This window comes from Peromyscus californicus, unplaced genomic scaffold (genome assembly GCF_007827085.1).
Source record: "Peromyscus californicus insignis strain IS unplaced genomic scaffold, ASM782708v3 Scaffold_10__1_contigs__length_136768540, whole genome shotgun sequence".
In the NCBI taxonomy this organism is placed as follows: Eukaryota; Metazoa; Chordata; class Mammalia; order Rodentia; family Cricetidae; genus Peromyscus; species Peromyscus californicus.
Window position 1 is genome coordinate 133,974,861 of NW_026294391.1, and position 13,798 is coordinate 133,988,658.

Sequence of the window (13,798 nt, forward strand, 5' to 3'; positions counted from 1 at the left end):
ATATAGTTGTTCCATTGTCAGAGTGCCTAAAATTTCAAACAAAGCCCAATTTTCTTCCAATGTACACATAAAGCCCATTTTTTTTAATGTAGAAAAAATTCTCTTTTAAATAGATATGTTAATTGACTTACCAAGTCTGGGTAGAACAGTAGAATCCCAGGGAATTTCACAGCCACCTGGTGTTCGAGGTGTGAATCCAGCGAGAGAGAGAGAGAGAGAGAGAGAGAGAGAGAGAGAGAGAGAGAGAGAGAGAAGAGAGAGAAGAGAGAGAGAGAAAGTGTAGCCGCTTGAGCCGAGTCAAGCCTTGGCTTTACAGGCAGGGGCCCTGTTCAGCAGGGCAGGTCTGAGTTGTTTGTAGCAGTTGCAAGTAGCTCCAGCTGCGGGTCAGTCAGGCCTGGGCCCAAGGTAGGCAGCCGGGCCGCCCAGGCTGGAAACTGGACCTGCCGCCAAGCCAAGCCAAGCGGTTTTTAATGAATTCTTGTCACGTTGGGCGCCAAATGTAGATGTATCCAACCTTCTTATTAAATAATAAACACAGAACCAATGCAAAGAAGAAAGCCAAGAGGTCAGAGCTAAGAGCTAAAACCTTACCCTTCCTCCTGCGGTGGTCCTACCTCTCCGAACCAGAGCTACCCCTGTGTTAAAGTCTTTATATAGAGTTCCTGTCCTGCCTTCTCATTGGTTGTAAACCCAACCACATGACCGCCTCCTCACAGCCTGTCTGTATAGGCCTCCAGGTTTTCCATGATTGGTATTAAGATTAAAGGCATGTGTATCCAATAATGGCTGTATCCCTGAACACACAGAGACTTACCCAGCTCTGCCTACCAAGTGCTGGAATTACAAGCGTACGCTACCACTGCCCTGCTTTCCTATGGCTTGCTAATAGCTCTGACCCCCGGGCAACTTTATTTATTAACATACAAATAACATTTTAATACAAATAAAATATCACCATACCTTTCCTCTTGAAAGATCTTTGCTCTATCCGTTTCTCATGTGTTCTGACAGTAACCTTTGTTTTGTGAGCCATTTCTCTGGCCCTTGGAGATGTGTATAAATCCTCATAAAGGCTTTTGGGGTGGAATGAGGCAGGGTCTCACTCTGCATCCCCAACTGGCCTCAAATTCCTGGCAATCCTCCTACCTCAGTAGGATTACAGAGGTACACCACCAAGCCTGGTTTTGTAAACTTCAAACAATTTAAGCATCCCACAAGTCCTGCTGCCCCAGGAAGTTTCTATGAGAGCATCTCTTTGCCCTCTGTCTGTGTGCTCACTGTGAATACAAGTAGAACTCTGGCTGGGAAAGCTTGGGAAAAATAGCAGCTCTTGGGTCCTAATGCTAGCCAAGCCACTCACTGCACAGGGAAGGAAAGTGGAAACGTAGAAGGGCACCCACTAGAAGAAAAGCTGCAAAACAGAGACTTCAGGGAGAAAGCTAAATGTCCCATCTGCATGTCTGAGGGTAGAGCAGCCAGCTGAATGCTCTGTGAGGCTTCACTCTGGCTTTATGGATGATATAGGCACCAAGTTAAAGTCAGGGAACAATTTTATATACCAACTTGGCCAGGCTATAAAACTCAGGTTTTGGTTAAACAGCAGTCTAGATGAGGCTGTGAAAATAATTTTAGATGAGACTGACATTTAAATTGTTGGACTTTGAATAAAGCTATCCATCTCCCCAGTGTAGGTAAGTCTTGTGTGATCAGTTGGAGGCTTTAATGAATGAAAGTTTAAAAGAATGAAATTACCCAGAGGAAGGGGTGCTACTCTAGATGTCCCCTGGACTTGAACTACATATAGCTCCACCCTCAGTTGCTAGGCGGCCCAGTTGCTACTCAGTCTCTACATCATGTGACCCAATGCTCTGAAGTCTCCTGATAAATGAAGAGATTCCCAGGTATTGTGAGAATCCTGACTAATAGAATCATAAAGTCATAAGTACAAGCATATAATGATTAAATGTATAACGAAAAAACTTGACATGGAGGAATACTTCAATAAAACATAACTATGATGGAGCATTATTATACTTTGTCATGTAATTGGACAGATGTCATAGATAAGCAAGAACAATTGCAGAGCAGTACAATTGTCAAGCTATATTCTAGAACTATAGAGAAGGACTAACATTTCTTAAGGAGACAGGATTTTACAGCATCTAGAACACTTTTAAAAGTCATTTATGAGCAGGCATGTGACACACCTGTAATCTCTGCACTGGGAAGGCTGAGACAGGAGGATTGCAAATTTGGAGATGAGGTCTGTGGTACAGCTCAAGTTAAGAGAAGGTCATGAAGGTGGGCTTAGACCCTGTGTGGCTAAGAAGTAATACACAGAGATGTGCACATAGGGAGAATGTCATGTGAAGATGAAAGCACCAACAAGACTCAGAATGACCAAGGTTGTAGAAACTACCAGAATCCAGGGAAGAAAAGTGGACCAGACTCCCTTGAAAAACTCAGAATGGACCCACCCTGCTGAGACCTTGATCTTGGCCTTTATAGCACTGTGGTATTTTGCTATGGCAGCCCTAGAAAACATAAAGCCTACTCTAACCCCCATTCAAAGGTGATTTGGGTGAGTGAGATGGTTCAGTGCATAAAAGAACTTGCCACACAAGCCTGACAATCTGAATTTGATTCCTGGAACCCATAGTGGGAGGAAAGACATGACTCCCTGAAAGTTGTCCTCTGACTTTAACAGGAGCACTGTAGCATATGTACATGGACACACCACACCACAACACACACACACACACACACACATTGCACACTAATAATAATAAAGGAAAGATTTTCTTAAAAAAAAAAACTCTTCACTACCCTGAAGTTAGGATAAACTCTTCTATACAGCATTACATTGCAAAGAAAACAAAAAGTGAAATTATGAGCTATCTCTAATACAAAGTGAAGGAGCTGCCCAATAGCAAACCTCTGAGACATGGTCAGATCGTTACTTGGAGGAAATGGTGGTTTTTGAGGACCTTGGTTATTCAATAAAGATGATGATCCAGGAGGTTAGTCTTCATCTCAGAAAATAATCTAAAATTAAACCAGAGATGGTAAATAGATAGTTAATGAAGCAGAAAAAAATTAAAGTGAAAGAATAAGTCAAAGGTTTAGGTTTGTTTTCCTTTGAAAGGGCCAATAAAGGGATGTGGAGATGGCTCAGTGGTAAAAGTGCCTGTCTCACAAGCATAAGGACTTGAGTTTGTATCTCCAGCACCCATATAAAAACTGAGCAAGTCAACACATATCTATAACCCTAGCAGTGACTAGGGAGAAATAGAAGGATCCCCAGGCTTCTCTGGACAGCCCATCTAGCCAATTGGTGAGCTCAAATTTTAGTAAGAGACCTTGACTCAAAAAAAATAAAGTGCAGAGTAATTCAGGAAGATGCCTAATGTGGACCTCTGGCATGTACATGCACATGTGGACACACAAACACACATATACACAAACTCAAAAGAAAGGGCCAATGAAAAAGATAATCTCTCACAATCCTTGTTAAGACACGGCTCGGAATAAGAAAGGAGACATCAGTATAGAAGCTAAAAAAAAATGAAAAAGATTGTTAATAAAAACTTAAGCTGGGCGGTGGTGGTGCACACCTTTAATCCCAGCACTCGGGAGGCAGAGGCAGGTAGATCTCTGTGAGTTCGAGGCCAGCCTGGTCTACAGAGTGAGTTCAAGGCCAGTCTGGCCTACAGAGCGAGTTCCAGGACAGGCTCCAAAGCTACACAGAGAAACCCTGTCTCGAAAAACAGAACAAACAAACAAAAACCCTTAAAACCCCTCAGGAAATTGACTATGAAGTGTTTCAAAGAAAGGCATTTATGACTTTTAAGATGTAGCACCTAGTCAAATGTCATTTACGCAAATTTGTGGATGTGTGGGAGGAAGACTCAGGGAAGAACGTGAGGGAGTCTCTCTCTCTCTCTCTCTCTCTCTCTCTCTCTCTCTCTCTCTCTCTCTCTCTGTGTGTGTGTGTGTGTGTGTGTGTGTGTGTGTGTGTGTGTGTGTGTGTGTGTGTGTGTGTGTGAAAGGGGGAATGTGTATGGAGAGTCCTGTGTGTCTGGTTGTGTGCTCCCACTGAAGTTCATGTGTTAAAACCAAGGTGGTGCTATTATGAGCCTTTGGGGGTTTAGTTGTCATGGAGGCAAAGTTCCCATGAACAGCATTAGCACCCTTAGAAGAAATTCCAAGGGATGAGCCAATCCCTTCCAACATGTAAGAATGTCAGTAGCTATGTCAGAGGAGCTGCAGTTAGCAATGGAGCTTTTGAAGTTCAATTCACTAAATAGCAAAGCTAAATCCTGGAGGAGCAAAAGCCCTGGGGGAATTGTCTCTATAGTGCCCCTTGCTTCTGCTGTGCTTGCTCCTGCTTGCTGCTGCTGTGTTCCTGCTGTATTTGGCATGGTGTGATTACCATGTGAAAGGATCCCACTGTATCTAATATAGTGTGATTGTTTCTTGGGAAAAATCCCACTCCTCACTGGGCAATTTACTTGCAGATCATAATGAAGATGATTTTTATAGAGCAATGATGATTAGTTAGATCAATGATTTAATTAGACTTCCTAAGTCAGCCTAAAAGATACAGGTGGTTAAGACAGTTAGTGAAGATGATTAGGGAAATGGTTTAGGTTATTCTGTCAATTGCTCAAATAAGAGATACACAAAGACAAAAATAGGCTAGAAGTTACCTTCCCTTTTGTTAGATGTGAGATTTGTAGAAGATGGAAAATAAGAACAAGGAAATTTCATGCATTATAGACCCATGAATTGTGTCCGTGGCAAAACAGGCTGATGACCAAAGAAAGCAATTATGTCCTTACACCCAAGGTTAGGTGTGAGTTCCTTGGTCATGTAACTTACAGAATTAATCACAGGCCCAAGGTATGCACCTTATGCACCTTGAAAAAGCAAATTAGATGAGCCTATTGTGTGTAAAGAAAAATAGATGGTTAGCTAAACCATTTGAGTAAAGTTTTGTAGAGTAGAAATAAGAGAGGAATCTGCTATACTGAAACCGCAAACAGCTGCCTGCCAGTACAAAAGGAACTGGCTGAAATATATTTGACTTGTTTAAACTTTGTTAATTAATAATAAAAGAATCATTACTTTGGGGTGAAGATGTTATGGTGGGAAAATTAATACAAAGAAAAATGTTTAACTACTTGTGGGCTTCTAAGGAAAACATAACTTGTGATCTTAATGTCATTTCTTCTTATGTAAAGATTTTAATTTGTTTTTGGAAAATATGTAATTTGTGGTTGTGAAGTAATCTTTTCTTGCATAGAAATCTTTATATTAAGAGGTATAAATGGAGTAAGAAATATAAAAGATATAAGAAAGAAAGATGTAGAAATAAAAACATCAGGGAAGAAATAGAAGGGAAACATCAGGGAAGAAGTAAAAAGAAAACATCAAGACAGATATAGAAGGGGAACAACTGGGAAGAAAAAGTGAAAGAAAAACAACAGGGTCAACGAACAGAACAGGGAAAGAACAGAGTAAGAACAAGTAGTAGAGAGAAAAATAAAATGAAGAATTAAGTTTTGGCCCTCAGATAAAGTGCCCATGTGTGTCTGTGCGTCTGTCCAGTAGTTTGCCTACTCTACATCTCCTCTCCAGTTTCTCTGACCTGCTGTGGCTGGGCCCCTCAGCCACATGCGAACACATCAAGAAGGTGCCATTTGTGAGAAATAAAATTCTCGCCAGCCAAAGAGCCTGCTTGCACCTTGGTCTTGAATATCCAGGCTCCAGAATTATGATCAATGAATTTCTGCTGCTTGTGAGTCATCCCATCTATGGTCCTTTGCTGTATCAGCTACAGCTGAGTAAGACAAGAAGCAAAAAACCCTTAAGTTTTCAGCCCAGGTACAAGCCTTAGTCAGATATTCAAGGGAGATTTGTATTTATTTTTTAGATAAAGTCTCATGTGTCCCAGGCTGGTCTTATAGCTGAGGACCTTGAATTTCTGATCCTCTTGTCTCCATCTCTTAAGTGCTGGGATTATAGGCCTCCACCACCAAACCCGGTTTATTTCGTGCTGGGCATGGAACCCAAGGCTTTGTACATACTGTGCAAGTACTCTGCCAACTGAGTGCCCAGGCCTACTAAGGAATTTTAAAAGGCAAATTAAGAGGCTAAGGGAAATCAAGCCCCTAATAGAAAGAGAGTGGGGAAGAGGTATGCTTGAGCTGCAATTAAGAAAAGCAGAGTTTGCATAATCCTGATGGAACTTCAGCTTGGTAACAGAAATTAGAAAGGCAGCCCTTGTCATTTTTCTAACTTCCTTCCAGGCCTGGTGCACTCTGTCTGCTGCATTGCTAATCCATTTTGCATCCAGACTGGAGTTTCAGGCGCATCCTCTGTTCATTGCTGAGTAGCATCCTCAGGTGCAGGTGTGACATAGATTGTACAGCCAGCCATCCTACTGGGGAACATCTGCCTCTTTCTAGTTGAGGGGCCTTAGGACCCAAGCTGTTCTGAATGTGTCATGAATTTCTCTTGGGGAAACATATGGGTGATGGTCGCTCAGTTAATCCTTTCAGACACTCCCCAGCTGGGTTCCATTGAAGCTCCACCACCTATAGTCTCACCAAAAGCAAAGAAGCCCTTCATCCTCCCTCATCTTCAACAAACATATGGTAGTCTTTTGTTGTTGTTCTAGTCATTCAGATGGATGTTAAATGTTTATAAATTTTGAGAGGTAATTGTTAAATGTTAACATCTATTAGAAATGAAGTTATGTAAACAAGCTGGACATGACAACACCTACTTATCATCCCAGCACTTAGGAGGTAGGAGCTTGAGGATCAGGAGTCCAAGGTCAGCCTTGGCTACATAGGGAGTATAAGAGCAGTCTGGCATACATGAGACTCTGTCTCCAAAAACCAAAAATAATAAATAATATAAATTGAAAAAGCAAGTTATATGAAAACTAAAGGAGATATCCAAAATCTATCACATCTTAACTGGCCACATTTTACTGTGTATTGATGCACATCTAAGCAGACCACAGTAGAAATCAATGCCATAGTGTGATACCACAAATCTCTTCCTGTACAGTCTTATGCCTACTCTATTGGCCTATTGGCCACAGTGAAAGAACTACCCCATAGAGGTTTATGGGCCAGGGCATGGCAGTGCTCAATTTATTCCTGCTTTGTTGACTGCCACGACTTGAGAAAATAATGGGGAACATGTTAATAACTGCAGATTAAACCAGAGTGCTGCCTCTGTGGCCATAGCATTGTGGGTAATGTGAACGTGTGAAGTTCTAAGATATATCTCTGCTGCTTTACTTTCAACTTACTCATTAAGAGAAAAGAAACTGTGAACCAACCAGTGCTCATCATGGGTGGGACACACACACACACACACACACACACACACACACACACACACACACTCACTCACTCACTCACTCACTCACTTTCCTGGAAAGCCAGTTGGCAAGAATTCATCAGCACATTACTGCTTTGGAGGCAGGTCTCAGCTTGTCTGTGCTAAATGGAAAGATGCTTAATGCTTAGCCTGACCAACCTGAGTGGGCATGAAAGACTTAGGGACAATATCCAACACCAGACTACCAGGAGGCCAAGGGCAACTTGGATAGCTGAAGCAGAAACCTCAGCCTCAGGGCGGGAAAAGCACGAAACAAGACCACTGTGGAGGTGTCATAAGGTACAGATAGGGCAGCTGATCCTGGAGTTGAGCCTTTCTGGCCTGTCATTACTTAGTAGCAGGGACAGCATTCTAAGGGCACTACTTTCTGGTATAGGCTGTCCACCTGAGCCTGGCCAGAAGGAAAAGGGATCCAGCCTGAGAAATACAACAAATACATGAATCAGATTTTGCCTCTCTTCTAGACACAACCCTCTGTGACCTCCACTGTCCTCAGTCTCAACCAGGCCAAGAGACTATTGTGATGCAACCATCACCAGTGCTCTGCTCTCATCATCCTGCCGCCACACACACTGAAGCCTCTCTAGTCATTTTGACCTACTTAGGGGTTCCCAAATGGGCCAGGCTGGCTCAATCGAGGCTGGAGGCTTTGCTCATATGAGTCACTCTGGGGTGTGGCCACCCCACCCCTTCTTACTTGCCTCAGCATTTGGTGACACAGCTCTCACCTGGTCTGACTTACCACAAGACAGGAATGCCTCAGGGTGGGGCCCCACAGGCAGCTCACCAGAAACCTGAAGTCCAGCTGAGGCAGCTGGTGAGAAGTTGCCCACCCAAATCACTCCATGAAGGAGCTGAAACCTGGGATGTGTTCCATTCTGGATGGCACCCTATGTGCCAATCCATTTCTCCTTTACACCTCAGGTCAGCTTGGTACCCTAGTCTGCCTGGGTGGGCCCTCCTCCTGTGGCATCCATGTGCCACATGTCCACAAACGAATAGATACCTGTTTTTCCCCAGTGCCCTATATCAATTCACTCATGCTACTTTGCTGAGCAGGGGCAGAGGAGGACAAGGGTAAGAGCTAGAGCTGGGCTTTGAAGAAGTCATGAACTAGCTCTGTAGGCTCAGTTAGCCCTTCCAGTTTACTGCCTGGAAGATTCAGCCTGCTCATCCAAAGGGTCTAGCAGAAAGGGGCAACACTCAAAGGGACCATAAAACATACCAGAGAAATAGCCAGGGGCTCAGGGTCTAGTGCCCCAACCTAACAAAAGCCCATTGGAAAATCCTGCATACTGACATCTTCCCCTCTACACACTCATAGTCAGGTCAGCATGGCCCCCATCTGTGCCTTGGTGGGATAGTTTTGGGTGTGGGCAGAGAGAAGTCTGGCCAGGAAATCAGCAGGTAAATAGGTGGTGATATTTATTGATAAATAGGGTGAAAGGTAGAAGCCCTGAAGGAGCAGACTACAGGAGCCCAGGCTGGCCAGAGGGTGTTCAACTGGAAGTAGGGCACAGAGAAGGCTCTAGGATCCTATGGCCAGGTAGGCAAGGGGTGAGGAAGGCCAGGCAGGTGCTGCAGAGAGCAAGAACATGTCTCAGAGCCTGGATGAACGGATAACGCTGGCATTCAGGCCTCAAGTTTTGGACCATCACGTGGCACATACATGGGCTCAATGTGAGCCCAGCTACAGGCCTGCTCATCTGCCCAGGCAAGAAGCTCAGCAGCACGATGTAGGAAGATGAGAAGCAGCGTGTGTACATCACCCTCTGCTGAATGGGCAGCACTGGGCTCTGCCTGGAAGTAGCGGTGGAAGAGACTGGCCAGGCTGTAGCTCTTGCGGCCTTGAGCCCTGGTGCCATGACTGTGAGCATGGTCCAGGCCTCGCAACGCAGGCAGCGTGTCCAGGCAGACAGTGTCTTGAGGCAGATGGGCTCCCAGGCGTTGTAGCTCTGTGCAAAGCAGTGGGAAGTCATAATCGAAGCCATTGTGGGCCACAAGGCAGATGGGGCCCTCCTGGCGGCTCAGGAAGCCCTGCAGTGTCCGCACCACAGCACCATTGAAACCAGCCTTCCGGCAGTGCATCAGGCCTTCACTGCTCAAACCAGTAATCTCACTAGCCTTGGCAGTAAAGGGGCGCTCCGGGCACATGCACAGTGTGAGCTTGTCCAGCACACGGGGTAGCACCAGAGCACCAGAGTCGTCCCGCTCTGGGTTCTCCAGGGAAGAGCGGTGGACAGCAAAAAGGGATATCTCTGCAATCTCAGGATCCATGTTTGGGAGCCCAGTGGCTTCCAGGTCCAGGAATACAAAGGTCTCAGCCCGGGGCAGCTCAGACATGCTGATGTTCTCACAGGAACAGTGAGGCCTAAAGCTGCCAGAACAAGTGACATAAGCCAAAAGGCTAAAGAAACAGGAGCAAGGTCCCTTTGCCCACAGCCCCTCAAGTCAAAGCTCTATCACTCAGGGCCTCACTTCCTGCTGCTCCACCCCACCTCATGAGGCCTTTGGTGCTAGGCATAATTTCTAAGGCTCATATCCAGAGACACTTTTAAGGGGACTCCATAGGGCTAAGATCAAGTGACCAGGATCTGTTACTGCTGTCCATCCCTCCTCTTTTCCCCAGGTCTCTCTGCAGCTAACCTTAGTTCTGCCACCCAACCAGGCACAAAAGAAAGGCCTGCTGTGCCTAGACTTTAGCCCAGGCCCCTTTCCCTTTTGCTGCCAGGCCCAGATCTAGCCACTGTCCCCATCAAGGAGGGAGGCAGGTATAGTCCACAAATGGTGCCTTGGCCCAGCCCCTTGGTGAAGACACTTTGACTGGGAGCCTCAGGCATTATGCCCTGCTTTCCAACTTTGGGTAGCAGGCACCAAAGGAATCTGGCATGAGGACCCTGGTCTCCCCAACCTTTTCTTTACCAAACAAGTGCTGCCTCAGGTTGGCTTCTACCTGCCTCCAGGCTCATGGCACTGTCCACCCATCCCCACCACACTTACCTGGGACGGGCTTCAGTTGGCTTCCAGGGCTTCTGGGCACCTGTCTCTTCACAGGCTGCTTCAGGCAGCCTTTAATCAGAGGCCATAGCCCGCCCCCAGCCACCAATTGGGCAACCAGGAGGCCTGAGGCCGCAGGACCTGTGCAGCCAGCTTGCTTGCCGCCTCCTCATGAGCTTGCAGCCACCAGGACACACGCCCCATGTTTATAGACTGGGAAGCAGGCTCTGGCTGCAAGCAGGTTCCAATGAGTGATGAGCACTGTCACAGGCAGGAGGAAGTCAGAGTATGGTGGAAGGCTGTGTCTTCTGCCAAGCCCTACCTCTAAGTCTCATAGAGACTAGGTTGTGGTTGCCAGATCTGGACAAACCAGGTGTGATACTTAGCCCTATTCTGGGACACATTACACACAGACAACAGGTCCTCTTCTCCAGGCCTTGGTTTCCTCTATCAGTGGGGATATGGGTGCCCTTCATGAGGTTGTCATGATCTCAGGAGTGACAGGGGCATCTACTTGTATCATGTTTAGCCTGTGAATGGGAAGTCATACTGAGGACAGGGCCTTGGTCTTGCGTCAGTAAACAGGGGGTGGCCTCAGGAACATCTCCAATGTTGATACTGTCTGGTTGCAGCTCACTCACCTTATGGCCCCATCTTCCAGCAGCAACCAGGATGGTGATCTCTGCTATAGGGTATGACACCCAAAGCTTTGACACTCAGGGGGGGATTTGAGACCTAATGTGTTACAAGCACTTATTTAGTAGAGTTGTGGAGAAGGCAGGGGGGATAGGCAGGCAAAAGAAGGCCATAAGGCAGTGAGGCCTGACCCAAATAGCCCTATGGGTGTGGCTGAGCCAATTCTTTCAATTTCAGAAGTAGAAAGGTGACCTGGAGACCTCAAAGACTCTAAGGCAGTGGTTCTTAACCTTCCTGATGCTGTGACCCTTTAATACAGTTGTTTATGCTGTGATGACCCCAACCATAAAATTATTTTCATTGCTACTTCATAACTGTAATTTTGCTACTGTTATAAATCGTAATGTAAATATCTGATATGCAGGATATCTGACATGCAACCCCTGTGAGAGGGTTGTTCGACCCCCAAGGAGGTCGTGACCCACAGATTGGGAAATGCTGCTCTAAGGCCTTTCCTGCCTCACCTGACTTCAGGTGAGGGGGACCATCAAGATGTGAGAGTAGCTAGAAGGCCATTCCTGGCCTCTCCTGGAAATTTCATTCCAGAGCTAGGTATCCAATACTGCAGGCCTGGCCTTCTAAGGTTGTGGTGAATGTTGTACCTGCCCACTGCAGGTACTCCTGAGCCTGTCCATAGTGTTGGTTCAGAAGGACAGGAGAGAACAAGGACCTGCTTGCCCATCAACTTCTTGTAGTGGGCAGCCATTTCAGCTTTGATCTGGAAGTTCCAACCCCCATTGAGACTTTGACAACTGTCACTCCTACCTCTGTTATAAATATTGATATATATTTAAGATTATTGTCATATTACATATCGCACTATATACTCCTACCTCTGTTATAAATATCTTGTGTTTCTCACAATTTTGAAGTCATTGTTCTTTACCATACTCTTGCTTATAGACTGTTTATCTTGTTTACGTGAACCCTTAGTCCTTAGGTTATTTCGGTAGATAAGACTTATAGATTTATAGTCACCTATGCTTGTCATCTCTATAGTTATGTTAGTTAGGTTATCCAGATTTACAGATACATAAGTCAGATGGACAGGTAATCTTCAAACACTTCATAGACCTAGAGAATATGGCATTTAAACAACTTAGAATTCTGTTGACGTGAGACACAATTGCTCCTGGCTGCACCAATTTGATCCCGAGAGAATGTTGGGCTTCTAAGACATTTCCATTTGGAAGTTTGTCTTCTTGGCACAAAATGGCCTACTGGGCAAAGAACTGCCCTTGCCTCAATGGCTGACAGTACGAATGCAATGCTGTCCTTTCTGGACAAGCAGGACACAAAGAAAGCGACCACTGTACTCTGCCAAGACAGGGTAAGATGGTCTTTCAGAATTCCTGCTTCTGAAAATGGTCTGTCAGATACTTTAGGCCTGTAGCCAATTTGAATGCACCAACAATGCTGAGAAACATTAGGTGACTGTCCAGGCTGCCAGCTGTCTCGGTCTACTCTTGCAAGATTCCCGAAAGTTGCTTGCATCCATCTACCATTTCTCAGGTACCATTACATTCCTTCTCAGGTCTTTGATGGGATTGAAGACTAGCAGTTATAGTTACAACTTAGTAGATAGAATATATTAAGTAGTAGATTCAGGTTCTTTAGGATAGGACACCTTTTGGAATGATCTTTGTAACATGCCATTTACCTATGCTCTATACTTCTCTGGATTTTAGTATGTGTTTCTTGCTTGATATTGTTTGCACTGGTTGTAGTTCCATCTTATCTAGGTCATTATCCCTCATTATTCCTGGACAATATTTGATAACCATTCCTTTGTATATAGTCTTGTATTAGGTTAGAACCTTCTTATTTAGACAAAAAGGGGGAGATGTAGTGGGTAGCCATTCCAGCTTTGATCTGGAAGTTCCAACCCCCATTGAGACTTTGACAACTGTCACGCCTACAAGGCGGGGCCAAGGGAGGTGCTTGAAGACCTGAGATCTGGATGGGTTGCGCTCTCGCTCTGTTCCAGGACCCTGGACGGGAGAGGTGGACCAAGCAGAGCTCCAGAGAACACCGCTGGACTGCGATACACCTTCCCCAGACCCCGCGACCTACCTATCCCTTAATTTGTAAGTTACACCATTAAATAAATCTCCTTTTAAATACGTGGAGTGGCCTTAATAATTTCACCAATAACTTCTCCCAGCAGTGTTTGAGCAGGAAGGGACTGGCACCCAGCTGTCCAAAACTACCCAGGGATCCTGGGGAAACAAAGGTGCAGTTACAGGAGCAGGGTGAGGTAGGCAGCCACAGGTGCGATAATGGGCCTCACCAAGGCATGCCTGTTCCAGTGCTCGAAGGGAGGGAGGTGGCTGTGACAGGTACACTACTCAAAAAGATACTGGGTCACTGTGGGAAGCCAAGAGAACAGTTTCCTGGGCAACCAGTTAGGCCATGGTAAGGAATTCCCTAGTACCCTAGGAAAGAAGGAAGAAACAGGCTGGTTCCCAAGGACAAAGAGGGCCAATATGGGGACCCTGAAGCAGGACAGAAGGTGAAGAGCACAGGGGCAGAGAGAGGTGTCATGTCAGGGTACAGTGGAGACCTCCAAGGCTAGGCATGATCAAACTAACCAAGTAGTATCAGAAAGGAATGGAAGCAGCAGAGAGAGGAAAGGCCAAGGCCCACTGGGGCAGTAGAAGGGCTGCCATCAGGCTAACCTAGAATA

General features: G+C 45.6%; 1 protein-coding gene across 1 annotated transcript; it reads right to left on the minus strand.

The window, feature by feature from the left end:
• Positions 1–271: 271 nt before the first annotated feature.
• On the minus strand, positions 272–13,769 carry Trex2 (three prime repair exonuclease 2). The gene has a single exon (XM_052741587.1). It carries the CDS (start codon positions 9,760–9,762, stop codon positions 9,052–9,054), a length of 711 nt encoding a protein of 236 aa, XP_052597547.1. The 5' UTR covers positions 9,763–13,769; the 3' UTR covers positions 272–9,051.
• Between the last annotated feature and the right edge of the window lie 29 nt (positions 13,770–13,798).

Coding starts and splice junctions, on each gene's coding strand:
- Trex2 (XM_052741587.1), bottom strand. CDS start 9,762: ATGTCTGAGCTGCCCCGGGCTGAGACCTTTGTATTCCTGGACCTGGAA.